General features: G+C 43.4%; 1 protein-coding gene across 1 annotated transcript; it reads left to right on the top strand.

The window, feature by feature from the left end:
- The first annotated feature begins 14,109 nt into the window (after positions 1 to 14,109).
- Positions 14,110 to 22,886, top strand: LOC112257761 (short transient receptor potential channel 2). The gene is made up of 13 exons (XM_024431588.2): positions 14,110 to 15,169; positions 16,699 to 17,391; positions 17,689 to 17,889; positions 18,059 to 18,223; positions 18,373 to 18,547; positions 18,720 to 18,920; positions 19,167 to 19,329; positions 19,479 to 19,571; positions 19,679 to 19,871; positions 20,083 to 20,210; positions 20,507 to 20,579; positions 20,668 to 20,800; positions 21,001 to 22,886. Exons 1-13 carry the CDS (start codon positions 15,155 to 15,157, stop codon positions 22,206 to 22,208), a joined length of 3,441 nt encoding a protein of 1,146 aa, XP_024287356.1. The 5' UTR covers positions 14,110 to 15,154; the 3' UTR covers positions 22,209 to 22,886.
- Positions 22,887 to 24,294: the final 1,408 nt, after the last annotated feature.

Raw genomic sequence — 24,294 nt, 5'->3', positions numbered from 1 at the left:
GTCTGACATTTTAGATAGACAGCTAATTCATTTGAACTTACTATGGCCAAAGTGAAAATTAAACATCTTGTTTCATTCACTTCACAGGTAAATTCTTGAATTTAACTGTCAACTAGCCAGCAGATCCAACCCGCTTGCTTACAGCTGCACTAGGGTCGGACAGGCTTCCTGTTTAGATTAAGACACTGCGGAGCCGGGGGCAAGGTATGGCTCGGAAATCGTACCTCAATCCAGGGATGAGACATGCATTGTACTCCGAATTGTCCCATTATCCTAACTGTTAGACCAAGAAGATTGAACAACTGGTACCCTGTGCAAATTAACCTGCTCAATCTTCTCTGTCGAGGAAGGGGGCAAAATCGGGGATTATGCCAAAAAAGGAGAAAGTGGGGGACAATAAGCAAGAACACACCCCTTCAACTGTAAATAATGCATAACTAAGTAGCCATGTGTTATGTTGCCGTGACACAGCCCTAGGAACTGTAAATTACAACCAACATTTAGATTAAACTGTAAATTACTAGTTGAGTTTAGATTAAGCTTGAACCCAGCCATGGCTGCTCACAGCTATATTGTTAATTGGTTTTGTATTATGATGTCCTTCAGGTGTCTAAATTAGTGACAGTTGCCTTGTGATTGAAAACTGGACACAAATGTAATTAATTAAACACCAATTTATGTGAATGAGGAATGGGTTCTTTGTGACCGAAAACTAGACACAAATGTAATTAATTAAACACCAATTTATCAAAGATAAATAATACTTCACATTTTCACATGAGGGCAACATTGAACATCAGGTCACACTAGATGCCATATCTGTACAAAATGTGGAAAACAACACAATGAAAGAAATGACAGGATAATGTGTGCCCTATTTCTCTCATTTTGTGCACAAGTTTGTTTACATCCTTGTTCGTGAGCATTTCTCCTTTGGCAAGATAATCCATCCACCTGACAGTTGTGGCATATCGGCATAAACCGATTAAACAGCATGATCATTACACAGGTGCACCTTGTGCTGGAGAAAATAAAACACCACTCCAAAATGTGCAGTTTTGTCACACAACACAATGCCACAGATGTCTCAAGTTGAGGGAGTGTGCAGTTGGCATGCTAACTGCAGGAATGTCCACTAGAGCTGTTGCAAGATAATTGAATGTGCATTTCTCTACCATAAGCATTTCTCTACCAGAATTTGGCAGTACCTCCAACCGGCCTCACAACCGCAGTATGGCATCCTGTGGGCGAGCGGTTTGCAGATGTCAACGTTGTGAACAGAATGCTCAATGGTTGCGGTGGGGTTATGGTATGGGCAGGCATAAGCTACTGACAATGAACACAATTGCATTTTATCAATAGTAATTTGAATGCACAGGGATACAGTGACGAGATCCTGAGGCCTGTTGTCGTGCCATTCATCCGCCGCCATCACCTTTGTTTCAGCATGATAATGCGCAGCCCCATGTCGCAAGGATCTGTACACAATTCCTGGAAGTTGAAAACATGGCCTGCATACTCACCAGACATGTCACACATTGAGCATGTTTGGGATGCTCTGGGTTGACATACAACAGCGTGTTCCAGTTCCTGCCAATATCCAGGAATTTCGCACAGCCATTGGAAGAGGAGTGGGACAACATTCCACAGGCCACAATCATCAGCCTGATCAACTATATGTGAAGGAGATGTGTCGCGCTGCATGAGGCAAATGGTGGTCACACCAGATACGGAATGGTCCACACACCACTTATTTGTGACCAACAGATGCATATCTGTATTCCCAGTCATGTGAAATCCATATATTGGGGCCTAATGAATTTATTTCAATTGACTGATTTCCTGCAACTCAGTATAATCTTAGAAATTGTTGCGTTTTTGTTTTTGTTCAGTATAGTTGTTTTTATTAACTTACCAAGTGATTAAACATTTTTTACATTTAGAATGTTCGCATAGAAGATCGATGTGACAATTGTCTGCTAGAGTATGTTACCATTTAAGTATCATGTGTCGATAAAAACAGATGGACGTAATGACGTCAGGGTCAATTAAAAATGTAGTGGTTATAGTGTTTCCATTACCCATTTAGGCAAATTGAGACAGCCTGTGTGCCCTCCCACCTACAGTGCAATTGGAAAGTATTCAGACCCCTAGACTTTTTCCACATTTTGGAACGTTAGAGCCTTATTCAAAAATGTATTACATGTATTTTTTCCTCATCAATCTACACACAATACCCCATAATGAGTATGCAAAAACAGTTTAGAAATGTATAAAAAATACAATATTACATAAGTATGGACACTTTACTCAGTACTTTGTTGAAGCACCTTTGGCAGCGATTACAGTCAAGTATTCTTGGGTATGACGTTACAAGCTTGGCATACCTGTATTTGGGGAGTTTCTCCCATTCTTCTCTGCAGATCCTCTCAAGTTCTGTCAGGTTGGATGGGGAGTGTTGCTGCACAGCTATTTTCAGGTCTCTCCAGAAAACATATCCCGATGGTGAAACTTGAACTCCTGAAAAAATTGGATGGTGAAACTTGCCAGCCAACCAGAAAAGCAAGACGAAGCAATTCAGGCATTCTTGAAAGTCAGAACAATCCTTGTCCTGCAAAGAAAAAGTTTTTTAAAGTTTTTTTTTTAAATTTTGCAAGCAGTAGGCATTTAGCGTTGTGAAATATGGTCTCTGATTTTGCACTAGCAGATATATGGAGAGTGCATAATCCACAGCTGAAATAATATACTTTTTACTCCACTATGCACCAATTATTTTCAAAGATAAATTACATATTACTTTCATCACAGTTATTGCATTTAATTCAGAAGGTGTAAGTTGGTATATGTCTATGCCTGATCATCATGCAAATTTATACAAATTATCAAAATGTATAACTAATGTTCCAAATTATAAAATGTATACCTAATGTTCCAAATCATGCAACAAAGTGGAGATTTAATCTCACTCTTAAGGATCAGCCCCCTTTTTTTCAATTTCGCCTAAAATAACCCAAATTAAACTGCCTGTAGCTCAGGCCCTGAAGCAAGGATACGCATATTATTGGTACCATTTGAAAGAAAACACTTTGAAGTTTGTGGAAATGTGAAAGGAATGTAGGAAAATATAACACACTAGATCTGGTAAAAGATAATACAAAGAAGAAAAAAAACATTTTTTTTGTATTTCTTTTGTACCATCATCTTTGAAACGCAAGAGAAAGGCCATAATGTATTATTCCAGCCCAGGTGCAATTTCGATTTGACCACTAGATGGCAGCAGTGTATGTGCAATGTTTTAGACTGATCCACTGAAGCATTGTATTTCTGTTCAAAATGTTTTATCAAGACTGCCCAAATGTGGCTAATTTGTTTATGAATAACTTTTCATGTTCAAAACTGTGCACTCGCCTTAAACAATAGCATGGTATTCTTTCACTGTAATAGCTATTGTAAATTGGATAGTACAGATAGCTTAAATTCTTGTTAATCTGTCTGCCAACATCAGATATGTCTATGTCCGGGGAAATGTTCTTGTTACTTACAACCTCATGCTAATTGCATTAGCCTACGTTAGCTCAACCTTTCCCAGGGGACCTACCAATCCTGAAGAAGTTATTAATGTTGATTTCTGTAAGCAATTCAGGTCTGATTTACATTAATTTATCCTCCTCAACAGTCTTCACTAAAATAAATATTTCAGAACTGGAGTCCACTTTATCCTTACTAATTTGTCAACAGCATAACAGTTTCTCCGCCGAGAAGGAGACAGAATTATTAATTATCAGATCAATGTTACATTCCTCTATGAATTTCTAATTCATAGAGTCAGCCAAACTGATTATCTGGACGGTAATAGACCTGGCCTCCTCTTAGCTAGTAAATTATGCAATAATGATAGTCTTGCTGACATTATTTCCATTCAGTCCGATGATGGTGTTCTCTTTCAAGATGCACCATCAATCAATCTACTTTTTTTTTTTATTATATGAAAAATACAGTTCTGATGTACAAAATACCTCAGACAGCATTAGACCCTTTTTCAAGGGCTTGAATCTACTGCAACTCTCCTCCGATGATGCACCTATAATGCTCAATGGACTGCACAATGCATTAAAAGACATGAACCAAGATAAATCCACTGGATGGGATGGCATCCCACAGGAATTCTATTTAACCTTTTGGTCTGAACTTTGCCCGATTGTCAAGGGTGTGTAACTGGTGGCAGGGAAGTCAAACGCAGGAGAGCAGAACTTGATATATCCGGAGCCGTTTAATATTCATAACTACCGGTATACAAAAACAACAAACACATGGGCACAAAACCCATAATGCACCAGTCACACAAAGGCACAAAAACTTACAATAAACAATGCACGACAAGGACATGGGGAAACAGAGGGAACATATACAACATGTAATTAGGGAATTGAAACCAGGTGAGTTGACAACCAGACAAAAAAAATTGAACACGAAAAATGGATCGGCAATGGCTAGAAGACCGGTGACGTCGACCGCCGAACACCGCCCGAACAAGGAGAGGAACCAACTTCGGTAGAAGTCGTGACACCGATATTATTAGAAATGGTACAAACATCTATTAAAATGGGGGGTTTTCAATAGATATTAATACTGCAATTATTTCTGTTACATAAAAAAGGTAAAGACCCAACTCTCTGTTCAAGTCATAGGCCTCTCTCCCTCAGATTCTAGCCAAACGTCTTGAAAATATTTTTATCCAAAATAGTTCATCCTGATCAAACAGGTTTTGTCAAACATACTGTAGATTGGTGTCAGACAATCTAAGACGTCTCCTACATGCATTATATATTCAAATGTATGTGGACACCCGTTCAAATGAGTGGATTCTACTAAAACAGCCACACCCGTTGCTGACAGGTTTATAAAATCAAAAACACAACCATGCAAACTCCATAGACAAACATGGGCAGTAGAATGGCCTTAGTGAAGAGCTCAGTGACTTGGCACAGTCATAGGATGCCACCTTTCCATCAAGCCAGTTCATCAAGTTTCTGCCCTGCTAAAGCTGCCCCGGAAAACTGTAAGTGCTGTTATTGTGAAGTTGAAACGTCTAGGAGCAACAACGGCTAAGCAGCGAAGTGGTAGGCCACACAAGCTCACAGAACGGGACCGCCATGTGCTGAAGGTGTAGCACGTAAAAATCGTCTGTCCTCGGTTGCAATACAGTCTACCAAGTTCCAGAAAATCGTCTGTCCTCGGTTGCAACACAGTCTACCAAGTTCCAGACTGCCTCTGGAAGCAACGTCAGCACAATAATTGTTTGTCGGGAGCTTCATGAAATGAGTTTCCATGGCCGAGCAGCCACAAGCCTAAGATCACCATGCCAAGCGTCGGCTCAAATGGTGTAAAGCTCGCCACCATTGGATTCTGGAGCAGTGGAAACTGGGAGCTCTGTCACACCCTGATCTGTTCCACCTGTCCATGTGATTGTCTTCACCCACCTCCAGGTGTCGCCCATCTTCCCCATTATCCTCTTTGTATTTATACCCGTGTTCTCCGTTGCCAGGTCGTCTTGTTTGTCAAGTCAACCAGCGTTTTTGTTCTCAGCTCCTGCTTTCCCAGTCTCTTTTTCTCACCCTCCTGGTTTTGACCTTTGCCTGTCCGGACTCTGAGCCGCCTGCCTGACCACTCTGCCCTGACCCTGGGCCTGCCTGCCGGCCTGTACCTTTGCCCCACCTCAGGATTGTTGACCTCTGCCTACCCTGACCCTGAGTCTGCCTGCAGTCCGGTACCGTTGCCCCACCTCTAGTTTACTGACCCCTGCCTGCCTTGACCTGTCTATTGCCAGCCCCTGTTGGAATATTAAAACATTGTTAAGTTGACGTGTCTTCATCTGGGTCTTACCTTGATTCCTGATGAACTCGCCAAGGCTGTCCAACATCCAGCCTCCTATTTGCCGTATCCCTGCAGCCTTTAGCTCCAAAAATATGTCAATCACAAGATATAGGACAACTAGTAAGGACACGGTCCACCAAATCTCATTATATGCAGATTACATATTGTTGTACCTTGAGAATGTATCACAATCCCTCCCTAATCTGTTAAGTATATTCAGACAATTCAGCAGTATATCAAGTTATAAGATCAACCTCACAAATAACAAAGCAATGTTCAATCTCAATATATTTATTTTTTTATTTCACCTTTATTTAACCAGGTAGGCTAGTTGAGAACAAGTTCTCATTTACAACTGCGACCTGGCCAAGATAAAGCATAGCAGTGTGAGCAGACAACACAGAGTTACACATGGAATAAACAATTAACAAGTCAATAACACAGTAGAAAACAAAGGGGGAGTCTATATACAATGTGTGCAAAAGGCATGAGGAGGTAGACGAATAGTTACAATTTTGCAGATTAACACTGGAGTGATAAATGATCAGATGGTCATGTACAGGTAGAGATATTGGTGTGCAAAAGAGCAGAAAAGTAAATAAATAAAAACAGTATGGGGATGAGGTAGGTGAAAATGGGTGGGCTATTTACCAATAGACTATGTACAGCTGCAGCGATCAGTTAGCTGCTCAGATAGCTGATGTTTGAAGTTGGTGAGGGAGATAAAAGTCTCCAACTTCAGCGTGTGAACAGCGCCAAGGAAACAACATTAACTCATCTATTGAATGTATCTAATCAAAATCAAATCCAATTTTACTCGTCACATGCCTTGAATACAACAGGTGTCGTGTCTTTACTATCATTTAACTGAAGACTTTGTTTTTATCAAAGATTCTCTGTAATTAGTTACTCGATTAAACTGAATAATCATGTAACTATAATTAACTAGGAAGTTGGGGCACCAAGGAAAGTATTCAGATTACAAAGTTATAATTTCCCAATATAACCTTTCAGATATTTTCATATCTGATCAATAGTCTTATGATTAATGATTGATTTATTTTACCTCACGTTAGTCTCATTCCAAATGTTGTAAATTGTTGGTTATCTGCACGAACCCAGTCTTCACTATGAGTCATCCATACATCAATTACTAACTAAGTAATTCAGAGAAATGCATAAATAAACAGTAAATATGGTTACATGAAATGATAGAATGTGCCCTAGTGGGCTGAACCGGCATGGCGGCTTGTTAGACAAAAGGGGAGTGGGGGGTCGACTAAGAAGTCACGACAGAGTTAATAATTATAACAATTAAAATGCTAATCCTTACACATGAACGCTCACTCAGTCGGGAACAATTGCAATCAATATATATTGATTACGCTCAGTGGGTTGTCTTGATCGTTGGTGAAAAGTTCATTTCTTTTGCAGAATTGTCCGTCTCTCTCTCTCTCTTTCTCGCTCTCTCTCTCTCGGTTGTGGTTAGAGGGGATAGTTCAGAGTGACATTCATTATAGAATGGATGTTTCGGCGGTTGTCGTTCTTTGCGTTCAATGATGCTGAATTCCTAGCTGCAGACTAGTAATTAGTATCAAAGACTTGTTCTCATTCTGTCGGTATCGATAGTCTAAGAGTTTAACCAGGTGGTATGGTTAAAAGATTCAGCAATGGTCTACAACATTTAGTCCCCCTCCTAATGGAGAAAAACATGGTGTAGACCTTACCGTGAAATGCTTACTTACAAGCCAACAATGCAGATCAAGAAATACAGTTAAGAAAATATTTACTAAATAAAATAAAGTAACACAATAAAATAACAATAACGAGGCGATATACAGGGGTAGGGGTACTGAGTCAATGTGCGTGGGAACAGGTTAGTCCCTTTTTATTTCTAAAACTTTTTTCAGTTAATATTTATTTTTGTTATACTTATTTATTTATTTATTTTATTTATTAATAATTTTGTCCAATATTTTAATTGTATTTTCTTTATCCCAGCCCCCGTCCCTGCAGGAGGCCTTTTGCCTTCTGGTAGGCCGTTATTGTAAATAAGAATTTACTTAAATGAAGGTTCAATAAATAAATAAAAATAGTAGAGGTAATTTGTACATGTAGGTAGGGGTAAAGTGAGTATGCATAGATAACAAACAGCGAGTAGCAGCAGTGTAAAAACAATGTAAATAGTTCGGGTGGCCATTTGATTAATTGTTCAGCAGTCTTATGGCTTGGGGGTAGAAGCTGTTAAGGAGCCTTTTGGACCTGGACTTGGCGCTCCGGTACTGCTTGCTGTGTGGTAGCAGAGAGAACAGTCTATGACTTGGTTGACTGGAGTCTTTGACATATTTTTGGGCCATCATCATCGCCACAGGGAGTGTGCAAATGGATCCCGGGAAGGTGAGAGTGGTGGTGGACTGACATCGTCTAATATATATGTCCTGGATGGCAGGAAACTTGGCCCCAGTGATCTACTGGGCTGTATGCACTACCCTCTGTAGTGCCTTACGGTCGGATGCAGAGCAGTTGCCATACAAGGAGGTGATGTAACCGGTTAGGATGCTGCAGCTGTAGAACTTTTTGAGGATTTGGGGACCCATGCCAAATCTTTTCAGTCTCCAGAGGGGGAAAAGGCATTTTCGTGCCCTCTACACAACTTTCTTGGTGTGTTTGGACCATCAATCAATCAAATTTATTTATAAAGTCCTTCTTACATCAGCTGATGTCAAAGTGCTATACAGAAACCCAGCCTAAAACCCCAAACAGCAAGCAATGCAGGTGGCTAGGAAAAACTCCCTAGAAAAGCCGGAACCTAGGAGGAAACCTGAGAGGAACCAGGCTGAGGGGTGGCCAGTCCTCTTCTGGCTGTGCCGGGTGGAGATTATAACAGAACATGGCCAAGATGTTAAAATGTTCATAGATGACCAGCAGGGTCAAATAATAATAATAATAATCACAGTGGTTGTAGAGGGTGCAACCTCAGGAGTAAATGTAAGTTGGCTTTTTTTTCATAGCCGATCATTCAGAGTACCTCTACCGCTCCTGCTGTCTCTAGAGAGTTGAAAACAGCAGGTCTGGGACAAGGTAACACGTCCGGTGAACAGGTCAGCGTTCCATAGCCGCAGGCAGAACAGCTGAAACTGGAGCAGCAGCACAACCAGGTGGACTGGGGACAGCAAGGAGTCATCAGGCCAGGTAGTCCTGAGGCATGGTCCTAGGGCTCTTATCCTCAGAGAGAAAGAGAGAGAGAGAGAGAGAGAGAGAAAGAGAAAGTGAGGGAGAGAATTAGAGAGAGCATACTTAAATTCACACAGGACACCGGATAAGACAGGAGAAATACTCCAGATATAACAGACTGACCCTAGCCCCCCGACACAAACACCGGGGAATTGAAAACTCTCAACCCGCTCCACTACAGCCACGTCGATGTGAATGGGGGCGTGTTCGGCCCTCCATTCCCTGTAGTCCACGATCATCTCCTTTGTCTTGCTCACGGTGAGGTAGAGGTTGTTGTCCTGGCACCACACTGCTATCGGTGATCAGGTAATCAGGCCTAACACCGTTGTGTCGTCAGCAGACTTAATGATGGTGTTGGAGTCGTGCCTGGCCGTACAGTCATGAGTGAACAGGGAGTACAGGAGGGGACTGAGCATGCACCCCTCAGGGGCCCCCGTGTTAAGGATCAGCATGGCGGATGTGTTGTTGCCTACCCTTACCACTTGGGGGCGGCCCGTCAGGAAGTCCAGGATCTAGTTGTAGAGGGAGGTGTTCAGTCCGAGGGTCCTTAGCTTATTGATGAGCTTTGAGGGCCCGGTGTTGTTGAACGCTGAGCTGTAGACAATGAAACGCATTCTCACATAGGTGTTCCTTTTGTCCAGCTGGGAAAGGGCCGTGTGGAGTGCAGTAGAGATTGCATAGTCTGTGGATCTGTTGGGGCAGTATGCGAATTGGAGTGAGTCTAGGGTTTCTGGGATAAGGGTGTTGATGTGAGCCATGACCAGCCTTTCAAAGCAGTTATTGGCTACTGACATGAGTGCTACGGGTCGGTATTCATTTAGGCAGGTTACCTTAGTGTTCTTGGGCACAGGCACTATGGTCTGCTTGAAACATGTTGGTATTACAGAGTCAGACAGGGAGAGGTTGAAAATGTCAGTGAAGACATTTGCCAGTTGGTCAGCGCAAGCTCGCAGTACACATCCTGGTAATTCATCTGGCCCTGCGGCCTTGTGAATGTTGACCTGTTTAAAGGTCTTACTCACATCGGCTGTGGAGAGCGTGATCACACAGTCATCCGGAACAGCTGGTGCTCTCATGCATGTTTCAGTGTTATTTGCCTCGAAGCGAGCAAAGAGGTTTAGCTCATCTGGTAGGCTCGTGTCACTGGGCAGCACTTGGCTGTGCTTCCCTTTGTAGTCTGTAATGGTTTGCAAGCCCTGCCACATCGGACATGTCAGAGCCGGTGTAGTACGATTCGATCTTCGTCCTGTATTGATGCTTTGTCTGTTTGGTGGTTCGTCGGAGGGCATAGCGGGATTTCTTATAAGCTTCCGGGTTAGATTCCCGCTCCTTGAAAGCGGCAGCTCTACCCTTTAGCTCAGTGCGGATGTTGCCTGTAATCCATGGCTTCTGGTTGGGGTATGTACGTACGGTCACTGTGGGGACGACGTCATCTATGCACTTATTGATGAAGCCAATGACTGATGTGGTGTACTCAATGCCATCGGAGGAATCCCAGAACATATTCCAGTCTGTGCTAGCAAAACAGTCCTGTAGTTTAGCATTTGCCTCAACAGACCACTTTATGGATCTAAACACTGGTGCTTCCTGCTTCATTTTTGCTTGTAAGCAGGAATCAGGAGGATAGAATTATGGTCATAGCATCTCTGTGTGTGGAGTAAACGTTTTTTCCCCTTTGGTTGCATATTTAACATGCTGATAGAAATTTGGTAAAACAAATGTAAGTTTCCCTGCATTAAAGTCCCCGGCTACTAGGAGCGCTGCCTCTGGGCGAAAGTTTTCTTGTTTGCTTATGGTGGAATACAGCTCATTCAATGCTGTCTTAGTGCCGGCCTCAGTCTGTGGTGGTATGTAAACAACTACAAAAATACAGATGAAAAATCTCTAGGTAGATAGTGTGGTCTACAGCTTATCATGAGATACTCTACCTCAGGTGAGCAATAGCTCGAGACTTCCTTAGATATCATGCACCAGCTGTTATTTACAAAAATACATAGTCTGCCGCCCCTTGTCTTGCTAGACGCCGCTGTTCTATCCTGCCGGTACAGCGTATAACCAGCCAGCTGTATGTTGATAGTGTCGCCATTCAGCCACGACTCCATAAAGCATAAGATATTACAGTTTTGAATGTCCCGTTAATAGTTTAATCTTCCATGTAGGTCATCGATTTTATTCTCCAAAGATTGCATGTTTGCTAGCAGAATGGAAAGAAGTGGGGTTTATTCAATCGCCTACAAATTCTCAGAAGGCAGCCCACCCTCTGGCCCTTTTTTCTCTGCCTCCTCTTCACAGAAATCACAGGGATCTGGGCCTGTTCCAGAGAAAGCAGTATATCATTCGCGTCGGGCTCGTCAGACCCGTGAAAGGAAAAAAAAATATGGTGAGTAATCTCAGTCCTGATGTCCATGTAACGATTTACGCTGCGAGTCGGGAAGCAAGTTCAGGGAGTGAAAACATTTAATTAATAAATTAAACAAACACGTAACACAACCAGCGCACCAACATGAAACAGACACAGATACAATGACGACTGGGGAAGAAACCAAATGGAGTGACAATTATAGGGCAGGTAATCAAGGAGGTGATGGAGTCCAGGTGAATGTCATAATGCGCAAATGCGCGTGACAATGGTGACAGGTGTGCGCCATGACGAGCAGACTGGTGACCTAGAGACCGGAGAGGGATCACATGTGACAGTACCGGTCACCTCTGCTGAGGCGCGGGAAACCTGACGATCCAGCTGGCGCGGGAGCATGGCAACCTAGAGTGCCAGAGAGAGAGCAAACGTGACAGAACCCCCTCTCCAGTGCGTTTGGCTCCAGCTGTAGGACGCCAACCACAGGGACGATCCCGGGGAACAGGAGCGGACCGGTCACCTCCGCTGAGGTGCAGACACCTGACGAACCGGCTGAGACCTCCCCAGTTGCCTCGGTTGAGGCACGGGAATCCTTCGAACCCACCGGCTGAAGCCTCCCAGGTAGCTCCGGCCCAGACACTCGGACCCGATCATCATCAATCATGTCAATGCGGAGTTATATGGAGCCCTTTGCACAGCGATGCTGTACTGAGCTTGTTTTGGTCTCTGCATGCCTCCAGAGGTTCCACAATTACGTCACACCCTCCATACGGAGACTCCGACCACATTTTTGAATCAAGCATACACTGGCTGCAAGGCGCTGCATGGTCAATCCGATGTCTGAAGTGGCAGTCCAGCATTTACTGCAGATGCCAGGCCTTTCATACTTTTTGCACTTAGCAGAGCTGGTTTCAAGGAAGTGAATTTGTGCTTATACTGGACCTCACGCCCCCACCTAATGTCAACCAATCATGTCAATGCGGAGCTATAGACCCCTTTCCAGTACACAACACACTGACATCACCCACAGATGTGCAAGACTCTTGGCTGCAGTAAGAAAGCTATCACCATCTGTGCCCATTCAACATAGCCTAGATTTACGTTTTTATTACTTCTTAACAAAATAACTTTTTGGGGTTCTCATATGCTTACAAAGATGTGTTGATTCTTACTTGAACAGTCGCTAAGATTATATTTGGCTGTGATCTCTGCAAAATAACTATTTTGGATGCAGACGTTGTTAGCAAAAGCTAGCCAAAGAGCCATTTTACTGGTTGAAGTGTTTTTTTCAACCTTTATTTAACTAGGCAAGTCAGTTAAGTACAATTTCTTATTTTCAATGACAGCCTATGAAAGGTGGGTTAACTGCCTGTTAACCTACTGTTGTACCTTGGGGGTTTGAACTTGCAACCTTCCGGTTACTAGTCCAACCCTCTAACCACTAGGCTACCGGGCTGCCGCCCTTTAAGTATAATGCAGTTGATTTGTGATGATGACACAAACATTATATTAAGCAGGATATTTATACAAGCCTTAAAATCCAATTATAATCCAAAAGTAATGTGAAATGCACTCATAAACAACACGTAAATTGAGGCATTTTTGCTGGCATCCTATAAGAACTCCCCATGTTCTGCCACCAACTTGCATGCATTGCCCTCGTGCATCAATGTTTGCAAACACAGAAAGGGGTCTATATGGAGCCCTGCACATTGTTACAACATTTGAGAGGCTTATGACATTCACACCTTCCGACCACATTTTCGGATCAAGCATGAATGGGCTTTTACTCACCTGCTTCTCTCTGTCCCCTCTTCATGCGTGTCTATTCCGCCGTCAGTCTTTTTACACTGAACAAAAATATCAACGCAACATGTGAAGTGTTGGTCCCATGTTTCATGAGCTGAAATAAAAAAATCCCAGAAAATTTCCAGATGCACAAAAAGCTTATTTCTCTCAAATGTTGTGCACAAATTTGTTACACTTGCGGTTACACTTGCAGCTTTACAGCAAAAAACAGCTTTTCTCTAGCCTAAACCATGCTTCAGGCCGTTTTAAACTAATCCTAGGTCGCTAATTATTGATTTGATAACAAACAACGTTGTTAAGTCATGTTACCTAGCTATCTAACAACGTGGTAACTTGACTGTAGGTTTAGGCTAATTTGATTGGCACAGGAAGAAATACAAAGCGTCTGCTACTCAAGAGATGTGCTTCAAAGGTAGGATTCATATAGGTCTAATATAAGCCTAAACTATATTAAAACTTGATTTATTTATTGCGCTCCTTCAATTCTGAATGGTGCCTAACGAGAGAGAGGTGTGTGTGTGTTTATGAAAGTGAGGTAGACAGAGGGAGTGTGTCTGTGTTAACTGAAGCGTAAAGCTTTAATTCAGTGTTTTCCCCTTACTGACACAATGACATGCTTGTATATTCCTTCCTCCCATTCCTCCAGCCAAATCACAGGTAGGTCTTTGCACAAATAAGCAAATCACCCATTCTATGCAGTATCCTATTATATACTGAACAGTGTGAAGTTAAATTCAATGTGTTGTATTGAGTAGAAGTCTACATTTCAGTGAGCAGGTTTTTTGAGAACGTTTAGAAAATGTGAACAAGCGGCCGGGCGACGGGGCGAACAGGATGCTAGGCCAATTTTTTTTTTTTCACTGTGGTATTTGCGATACTACTTGGTATCGTTTGTAAAAATGTTGGTATCATGACAACACTACTGCCCTTTCTGCTCCTTCAGGTTCCCTCTGTCCTACATCCAGATGGTGACCACGTGGACTCCCATGTCAAATGGGTGGACTCGGAATGACTGCATTGTATATTTACATGTTTCTGCTTTTATCTAGTGGGCAGTGCTGCAAACGTGGATATGCTATCGTTTTGAATATACTGTATGTACATTTGTATTTTACTGACTAGTTCTGTAGATATATACTCGTTGAAAATAATCTCTCTCTGCCTCCCTTTATTCCCCACTCTGCTCTGAGTGTTTGGTTCTCTCCTGAGCTCATTGAAGGCTCAGTTTGTTCTTGCTTGCACTGTTCACATATGTCTGCTAATGATTATCTATTACATATTGTATAGTATAAACAACAACAATAGACTGTGTTCAGTACATTTCTTTCGGAAGTAATCAATCATAATCGGAATAATCAATTCAATTCATTGATTTATCTTGTCTTGTTGGCGGCTCCTTGTTTTTTTTCACCACTCTGAACTTGTCCCACGGGGAACTTTAATGACTGCTGCTACCTGTTAGTTAACAGCCATCTCACCTGCAGCGTTTCCACTGGGGAGCATTGCAGTGTTCATTTTAATAGAGGCTTGGTAAGGAAGGCAAGGGCCACTGCCTGGTTTGGGCCTAGCCAGGCATGAAACACACTGAAATGGTTGCTTTTTAATTGGTCCTGTCCCAGGGGAGTAGAGATGTGTTATTTGGTTTGTGGGGAGTCATTCTAACCTAGCTCTGTGTAGTCAGCCGAGAGCACATGACCACAGTGATCCATTTTCTGCACACTGACGGAGCCCAAAACAGCAGTCAGCGGAGCCCACTGCCGTTCTCGTCTACTCTTCTCAGCCTCAAGAATAACCGGGGAGCTTGGATTTCCACCAATAATGTGAGGTCATCTTCACACTAGGGACAATTACTCCATTATCGGTCAATTTTCCTGAAGAAACATGGAAAACCTCACAGTGAGTGTATTTGAAAAACTTTTCATAGAAAAGAAAGATGATGTTAAGAAATGGATTTGAAATGTGTCTGTATTTCAACATAATAAAAACAATTATGTAATAGAATTTGTCTGCTTATAATACTCTAATAAACTTCAATTGTAAAAGCTCCTTTCTTATATTATTTGCACGTTGCAACCCAAAGTGCTCTACAAACGATTAAAAAGATGCAAATATTTGTTGTATGCAAATAATGAAAGAAAAGGGCATTGGGAATGAATATGACCAGATGTACTAGAATAGAAACCATTATCACTGATGGTCTTGGCGATATCTTTCCATTCTATCTAGGGATGGGCCTCAAAATAATATGACATGTTTTCTACTTATGTTCTCATAGTATGTATTCCTGTTAAATGCTCAGATAATAATTCATTTAATTTGTAAAGTGATTTTCTTTTCACATCCAAGGCGCTAAATTATTAATTGCATTATAATGCAATTGTCCTACTGTATAATACCTGCTTGGTAATCCCATTTATGAATGTCAATGTTCTTGTTTAGGCTACCCAGGGCAGACAAATTATTAGTGATTTGTGTCCTATTGTATAATAAACATTTGTATTAATTAAAGCTAGAATCCTTAATTGGAATCAATAACAAAGCATTTTCCACACCCCTGTTTAGCAAAAAAATTAAGGGATTTGGATGGAGAAATGTAACCACCCCCAAATGTATAGACGGAGCTATGCACGTAAGGACTGATTACCCATGATATCAAATGTATAGACGGAGCTATGCACGTAAGGACTGATTACCCATGATATCAAATGTATAGACGGAGCTATGCATGTAAGGACTGATTACCCATGATATCAAATGTATAGACGGAGCTATGCACGTAAGGACTGATTACCCATGATATCAAATGTATAGACGGAGCTATGCACGTGCTGATTACCCATGATATCAAATGTATAGACGGAGCTATGCACGTAAGGACTGAATACCCATGATATCAAATGTATAGACGGAGCTATGCATGTAAGGACTGATTACCCATGATATCAAATGTATTACAGAGCTATGCATGTAAGGACTGATTACCCATGATATCAAATGTATAGACGGAGCTATGCACGTAAGGACTGATTACCCATGATATCAAATGTATAGACGGAGCTATGCACGTAAGGACTGATTACCCATGATATCAAATGTATAGACGGAGCTATGCACGTAAGGACTGATTACCCATGATATCAAATGTCTAGTTTTTACTATGTTTTGAAGATATACAGTGATTGTTTACATTTACGTTGTTTACAAACAGGAGTAAAACAAGCTCATATTTAGGGTTCTGATGGGGTACGATAGTTGAACTAAGCTCATGAGGCAGTTATAAGTAATTTTCTTCCAGAATCAATGGGTATATATCATTAATTTATACATTAAAAAAATTGATGTAGCAACTAAGGATTCTAGTTTGGATTAATGTCATTTAGATTTGGAGACATTAAAGCAATAAGCTCCTCTCCTTGTGGTTTTAGCCGGAGCAATGGCGGGAGATAGTGAACAAGAAGATGCGCTTCCCTCTGGAGCTGATCAGTGCCATCCAGGAGGGGAACATAGTGATGGTGTGTGGCCTGCTGAATACTGGTGACGGTATCATCCGCCAGCTGGACGACTCCGAGGACCGGCTGTGGAGAGAGGCCCTGAACCTGTCCATCCGCCTGGGCAACGAGGACACCATGGACGCCCTCCTCCAGGGCATCAAGTTTGACTTTCGCCAGATCCATGAAGCTCTGCTGGTTGCCGTGGACACCAACCAGCCCCGCGTGGTGAAAAGGCTCCTCGACCGCCTGGACCAGGAGAAGGGCAACAAGATGGATGTGCGATCCTTCTCCCTGGCCATCTTCGACCACTCTATCGACGACTCGCAGTTCGCCCCAGGCGTGACCCCGCTGACCCTGGCCTGTCAGAAGGACCTGTATGAAATTGTCACCATGCTGACCCAGAAGGGCCACATCATCCCACGGCCACACAAGATCTCCTGTGCCTGTCTAGAGTGTAGGAACGGGCGACAGTATGACCTGCTGAAGTTCTCCCTGTCTCGCATCAACACCTACCGTGGCATTGCCAGCCGGGCCTACCTGTCCATCACCTCAGAGGACGCCATGCTCAGTGCCTTCGGCCTCAGCAGGGAGCTACGCAAACTCTCCAAGAAGGAACCCGAGTTCAAGGTTAGATCCTGTTTGTGCTTATGCCCATATAGTCCCTCTGCACAAAGTATGTGGTGTATTACCCTGGAACAAATCTCACGTGGACAGACTACGTAAACATAAAGGACGCACAAATGTAGTTCTGGGTTCACTGAGATGACCCGTGAACAAGAATATAACTATCCTGGGAAATAAATGTTTTCATTGTGAGTAACTAGAACTTGTTACCATACCATTACCATTTTATTCGGTGCTGTAATGTGAAGTGCTATTAGATTGTTTATCTGCGTGATTGTTTGTGTTCTCTCTCTCCCGCAGCCTCAGTACTTGGGTCTGGAGGAGCTGTGCCAGGAGTTTGCGGTGGAGCTGCTGGGGATGTGCCGTAACCAGAGTGAGGTCACCACCATCCTGAACAGCTGTGGAGATGAAAGCCAGGATGCCCTTGACCAGCAGGCCTTCGAGGAGGGCATCCCCAACCTGACCCGCCTGAGGCTTGCCGTCAACCGCAACCAAAAACAGGTAGAGCCACAGTAATATACGGAGCTAGTAGACAAGACCATCCCTGGGTATTTATACTGTACATAGACCTAGATTCTGAGTGCCATTATTTGGGTTGCTGAACATGTTCAGTGAGATGAAAGGTGCATTCCTCTCCATATGTCCTGTTTGTGAATTTCTCTCTTTCTAGTTTGTAGCCCACCCTATCTGCCAGCAGGTACTGTCCTCTATTTGGTGTGGGAACCTGTCTGGCTGGAGAGGCAGCAAGACGGCCTGGAAGCTGCTGGTGTCTGTGGGGATCTTCTTCACCATGCCCCTCCTCTGCCTCGTCTACTGGATTGCACCCAAGTCCAAGGTCAGATGGCCTCAAGTTCTGTAAAGGTAGTGATGTTGTATGGGCCTTGTGTGACTCTGTGTGGGTCTGTCTTGGGCCTGCAGATGTATGGGTACATTTTCTCATGTATTTGATTTTGCTTTGTATGTACTCTACTGTGTTTCTCTCAGGTGGGAAAGATACTGAAGATTCCGGTGATCAAGTTCCTTCTTCACTCTGCCTCCTACATGTGGTTCCTCATCACATTGTTGGGAGAGTCCATCACCATGGAGTTGTACAGAGATCAGTTTGCTTCGCGGCAGCAGAATATTCTGCACAGCTCATTCCACATGGTGTGGGTGGTCGGTGGGTTAGCTATTTCTCCCTTAACACAGACTCTGTTATTACTATGAATATTGAAATACCAATATTTATACAGTTTTTCCTTTATGGTCGAATGGGGAAATTGAAAATTGGGCATACAGCAGTTATCAGTCAAGTGACAAGTACTCCATATTGTACTGTCTATCATCTACAGGGTTCTTCTGGTATGAATGTAAGGAGGTGTGGATTGAAGGTCTGCGGAGCTACTTCCTGGACTGGTGGAACTGCATGGACATGATGGTGCTCAGCATGTACTTGGCCTCCTTCACTCTGCGTGTCCTCATCATGCTCAAAGGTCACTTCCTGTGCCAGGCCCCTGACGGGACTGAGGAGTGTGCCTACTTCACCCAGACTGGTGAGAGAAAAAGGCTTTATTCAACCAGAGACATGGATTTGGGTCATTATCATGGTGTTAGATTTGAAGTTGACGTTTTACCAGGATGGGGGTCCATTCCATTTCAATTCAGGAAGTAAACAGGAATTTCAGTTTATTTCCTGTTCCAGAATTGACTGAATTGAAATGGAATTGACCCTAATCTTGCAATACATGTTCATGTTTCCTGGGGTAAACTGGCTAATATTGTTTGCCACTACCCTGTAGTGCGCCAAGACTGGCATCAGGAGGACCCCCAGCTCATAGCTGAGGTACTGTTTGCAGTGACCAGTATGCTGAGCTTCACCCGCTTGGCCTACATCCTGCCTGCACAGGAGTCCCTGGGTACACTCCAGATCTCCATAGGGAAGATGATCGATGACATGATGAGGTAGGATGAAATGCTCAGGCTATGCTGTCCACTGAGATGTTGTGCAATATATACTGTGAGGTACTGTCTGTATGTGATTGTGCTGTTTTCCTCACAAAATAAACCAATATTGGTTGGTTGATAGATACGAGTCTCTTTTCTCTCCCTAGGTTCATGTTCATATTGATGATTATTGGAACTGCTTTCCTCTGTGGGATCAATAACATCTATGTTCCTTATGTCACCCAACCATATCTTGGAAGGTAAAGAATATTTTAAAGTAAACTATACTTAACTACATAGCTCCATAATTATCTTATTAAATCATTATGACAATCATAAACCTCCCGACCCTAACTCCATTCCTTAGGTTTAACGAGACCTTTCGTTTCCTGTTCTGGACCATGTTTGGGGTGGCCAACCAGGACTATGTGGACATGCCTGAGTTTGTGGTTGCAGAGTTTGTGGGCAGAATCCTTTACGGCATCTTCACCCTGGTGATTGTGATCGTGCTACTCAACATGCTCATTGCAATGATCACCAACTCCTTCCAGAAGATTGAGGTGAGAAAGATTGCACTCAGGAAACTTGGCTCTCAGTTGGTCCACCTCAAGGGCAGGACAGATGCCTTTGAATGGAAGAAACTGCATTCCACTGTAGCAGATAAAACTGTTTCAAAGCTCAAACTCTAGACCTTTATGATTACACAGTAAAGTTTAGAAGGGATTCTAGAATGTGCACTGACTACTGATTTCTGTACCTGTCCTCTCTCAGGATGATGCTGACGTTGAGTGGAAATTTGCCCGATCCAAGCTCTATCTGAGTTACTTCCGAGAAGGTCTCACTATGCCTGTCCCCTTCAACATCATCCCCTCACCTAAGGCCTTTTTCTATCTCATACGGTAGGTCAGGGGTCTCCAACCCAGTTCCTAGAGAGCTACCCTTCTGTAATTGTTCGCTCCAACCCCAGTTATAACTAACCTGGTTCAGCTTATCAACCAGATAATTATTAGAATCGGGTGTGCTAGATTAGGGTTGGAGTGAAAACTTACAGAACGGTTCCTCTCCAGGAACAGGGTTGGAGAGCCCTACGGTAGGTTATACTGTTATACAGCCAACTTCCTCTACCTACAATAGAACAACCTCTATCTCAAAGGTCAGTTTCGTCTCATATTTCCTGTTTTCATGTTTATCCCAGGGGTATTTTTCGTCAGATCTGCTGCTGTTGTACTTTGAACTCGACACCAGACTATCCCCCCATAACCTCCATGGTAAGAACTCCACCTCAGCTCATTTGACATGGCCTTGACATACAGAATGCAGACCAATGAGAATGTGTCTGTTCCCTTCGTTGTCCAGTCGAACGGGAAGGAGGTGGATGGTGGAGGGTCCGGGGAGAACCAGATACCTTATCGCCAGCAGGTGATACGGGCTCTGGTGCAGCGCTACATTGAGTCTGAACGTCGGAAGTTTGAGGAGACCAAGAGAAAAGGTAACACATCATGTTTCCAGACCCAGCCTTAGGGCCTTCAAGTCTTCAGTTAAGACATGTTTATGTGTTAAAGGTCAGTTAAACAGAGAGGAAGTACTGACTTGGCCTCACACACGCATACTCTGTTTAGTACTGTATGTATGTAAATAGCATTGTGGTGCATTCAGTGTCATTGGTTTGGTCTGTTCTTACCTCCTCAGATGTGGGTAATCGGATCACAGAGCTAAACAAGGTGGTGGGCAGGCTGCATGCTGAGATGAAGGCCATCATGCAGGTTCTGGTGGACTCTGGCCAGGCTGCAGGAGACATCCCCAACACTGATGGCTCCTCCATCCTGGGGAAATACATCATGGGAGCCAAGAACAACTTCAGGGGGTTCGACAACAGGCTGGACAACAAACACACACCTCTACGGGTGACTGTGGAGGTGGGACAACAGGGAAAAGTAGCGGAAGAGAAGGCTGGAGCAGTGGTGATGCTAGATGACAAAGGGATGGAGGTGGAACATGACAGAAAGGTGGAGATAGGAAAGGATGGAAGGACAGCAATGGGACTAGACAAAACAGTGGAGATGGAAAAGGAGGCAAAGGATGGAGGGATGGTGGTCAAACAGGAAGTAAAGGTGGATGTGGGGCTAGATGGAGCAGAGGGGACGAAACAGGTAGGAGACATGGATGTTGTGAAGATGGAGGAGGGGAGAGCTGATGGAAGGTTGGGAGAGAGAAGGGTGGAGGAGGTAGTGAAGGAGTCAGAGCAGAACATGGAAAATGGAGGAAAGGGAGAGGTAAGAGTGGAAGAAATGGTAAAGGAGACAGAGCACGAGATGGAAAGGAGAGGCAACAGTGACGGGAAGGGGGAGAAGGGGATAAATAAGGCACGCACCAATGAGATGGTGGAGAAAAGGGTGGAGGGAGAGGCTAGTAAGGCAGAGGTAAGGATGGAAGTGAAAGACAAAGGGAAAAAGGTAGATAGCAGTGTGGATAATACAATCAGGGACAAAGGAGTTGTAGGAGGTGACAAAACAGTTAATGAAATGGGAGGATGTGGGAATGAAGGTAAAGTGGACATGGGATTGGAAGATGTGAAAGAGGTAGAGAGGAAGGTCAAAGCGATGGAACTAAAGGAGAAAAGAGTGGTGGGGAAGATCAACGTGGCAGAGAGGTGGAATAAGGGGGAGGGGAGGGCAGTCGAGGAGAATGTGACTGAGAGGAAGGCTGCCAAGGCTGGCATGGTGGTGGTGGAGAATACTGCCAGGGATGGGGTGAATATCCTGGGGGAGAAGGTGGTTCCTTCCCCGACCGGCAGCAGCAGCTCACAGGACACTGGCTTCGGCTCACAAGAAGGGGAGGGGTCCATCAATGGAGGACCAATGAGACCCGCATATCTGAGTGCATCATCTCCAGATTAGAGGTGTCAGCCAGTTAGCGTTGTTTCAGTCAAATCCATAGTACAGTAATTGGTTGACCACAGGAGATGCTTTACATCAACGCAGCAATATACACTTGCAGTTGGTAGCACAGGAACATTTTTGCTGTAAAAGGAGGTACAAACCATTCGAAGATGTGTATACTGAAAAAAAAGATAAACGCAACATGTAAAGTGTTGAATGTTCATTTCTCTACCATAAACCACTTCCAACGTTGTTTTAGAGAATTTGGCTGAACTTACAACCTGCCTCACAATCACAGACCACTTTTAACCACGCCAGCTCAGGACCTCCACATCTGGCTTCTTCACCTGCGGGATCATCTGAGACCAGCCACCCGGACAACTGATGAAACGGAGGAGTATTTCTGTCTGTAATAAAGCCCTTTAGAGGGGGGAAATGCATTCTGATTGACTGTGCCTTGCTCCCAAGTGGGTGGGCTTATGCCCTTCCAGGCCCACCCATGGCTGCGCCCAGCCCAGTGATGTGAAATCCATAGATTAGGGTATAATTAATTAATTTAATTTGACTGATTTCCTTATATGAACTGTAACTCAGTAAAATCTTTGAAATAGTTGCATGTTGCGTTTAGATTTTTGTTTAGTATATATTACAAAAAGCTATCTCACTTTAAATATAGCTTTTCAAACCAATATTAAAATACCCAAAATAAACATTGTGTCCTTGTGTGTTCATTATAAATTAAAAGGTACATTTTTTCAGGAAGACTGGCTACAGTGCATTTGGAGTATTCAGACCCCTTGACTTTATCCACATTGTTATGTTACGTTCCACATTGTTACGTTATCTACACACAATACACCATAATAGGTTTTTAGACATTTTTGCAAATGCATTAAAAATAAAAAACAGAAATACCTTATTTACATAAGTATTCAGACCTTTTGCTATGAGACTTGAAATTGAGCTCAGGTGCATCCTGTTTCCATTGATCAATTCTTGAGATGTTTCTTCAACTTGATTGGAATCCACCTGGTAAATTCAATTGATTGGACATCATTTGGAAAGGCACACATCTGTCTTTGTAAGATCCCAGTTGATAGTGCATGTCAGATCAAAAACCAAGCCATGAGGTCGAAGGAATTAATCGTAGAGCGCCCGAGACAAGATTGGGTCGAGGCACAAATCTGGGGAAGGGTACCAAAAAATGTCTGCAGCATTGAATGTCCCCAAGAACACAATGGCCTCCATCATCCTTAAATGGAAGAAGGTTGGAAACACCAACTCTACCTATAGCTAGCCGCCTGGCCAAACTGAGCAATCGGGGGAGAATGGCCTTGGTCAGGGAGGAGATGTGGAGATGGCAGAATATTCCAGAAAGACAACCATCTCTGCAGCACTCCACCAATCAGGCCTTTATGGTAGAGTGGACAGATTGCCAACCGTCACGTCTGGAGGAAACCTTGCACCATCCCTATGGTGAAGCATGGTGGTGGCAGCATCATGCTGTGGGGATGTTTTCAGTGGCAGGGACTAGAAGACTAGTCAGTAAGTTGTATTGTCATTTTTGTTTTGTATTTAAATGCTACTTTAAATGTGTACATGACACTGCAACAAAATTTCCCCATGAGGACAATAAAGTCAGTAAGTAAGTCAGGATCGAGGGAAAGATGAATGGAGCAAAGTACAGAGAGATCCTTGATGAAAACCTGCTCCAGACCGCTCAGGACCTCAGACTGGGGCAAAGGTTCACCTTCCAACAGGACAATGACCTTAAGCACACAGCTAAGACAACACCAGGAGTGGCTTCAGGACAAGTCGCTGAATGTCCTTGAGTGTCCCAGACAAAGCCCAGACTTGAACCCGATCAAACATCTCTGGGGAGACATGAACATAGCTGTGCAGCACTGCTCCCCTAACAACCTAACAGAGCTTGAGAGGATCTGGAGAGAAGAATGGGAGAAACTCCCCAAATACAGGTGTGCCAAGCTTGTAATGTCATATCCAAGAAGACTCGAGGCTGTAATCGCTGCCAAAGGTGCTGAGTACTGAGTAAAGGGTCGGAATACTTATGTAAATGTGATATTTCAGTTCATTTCTAAAAAAC

This window comes from Oncorhynchus tshawytscha, linkage group LG09, assembly GCF_018296145.1.
Source record: "Oncorhynchus tshawytscha isolate Ot180627B linkage group LG09, Otsh_v2.0, whole genome shotgun sequence".
NCBI classification, from domain to species: domain Eukaryota; kingdom Metazoa; phylum Chordata; class Actinopteri; order Salmoniformes; family Salmonidae; genus Oncorhynchus; species Oncorhynchus tshawytscha.
The sequence above is the reverse complement of the archived record's forward strand: the minus strand, read 5'-3'. Positions and strand labels throughout refer to the sequence as shown.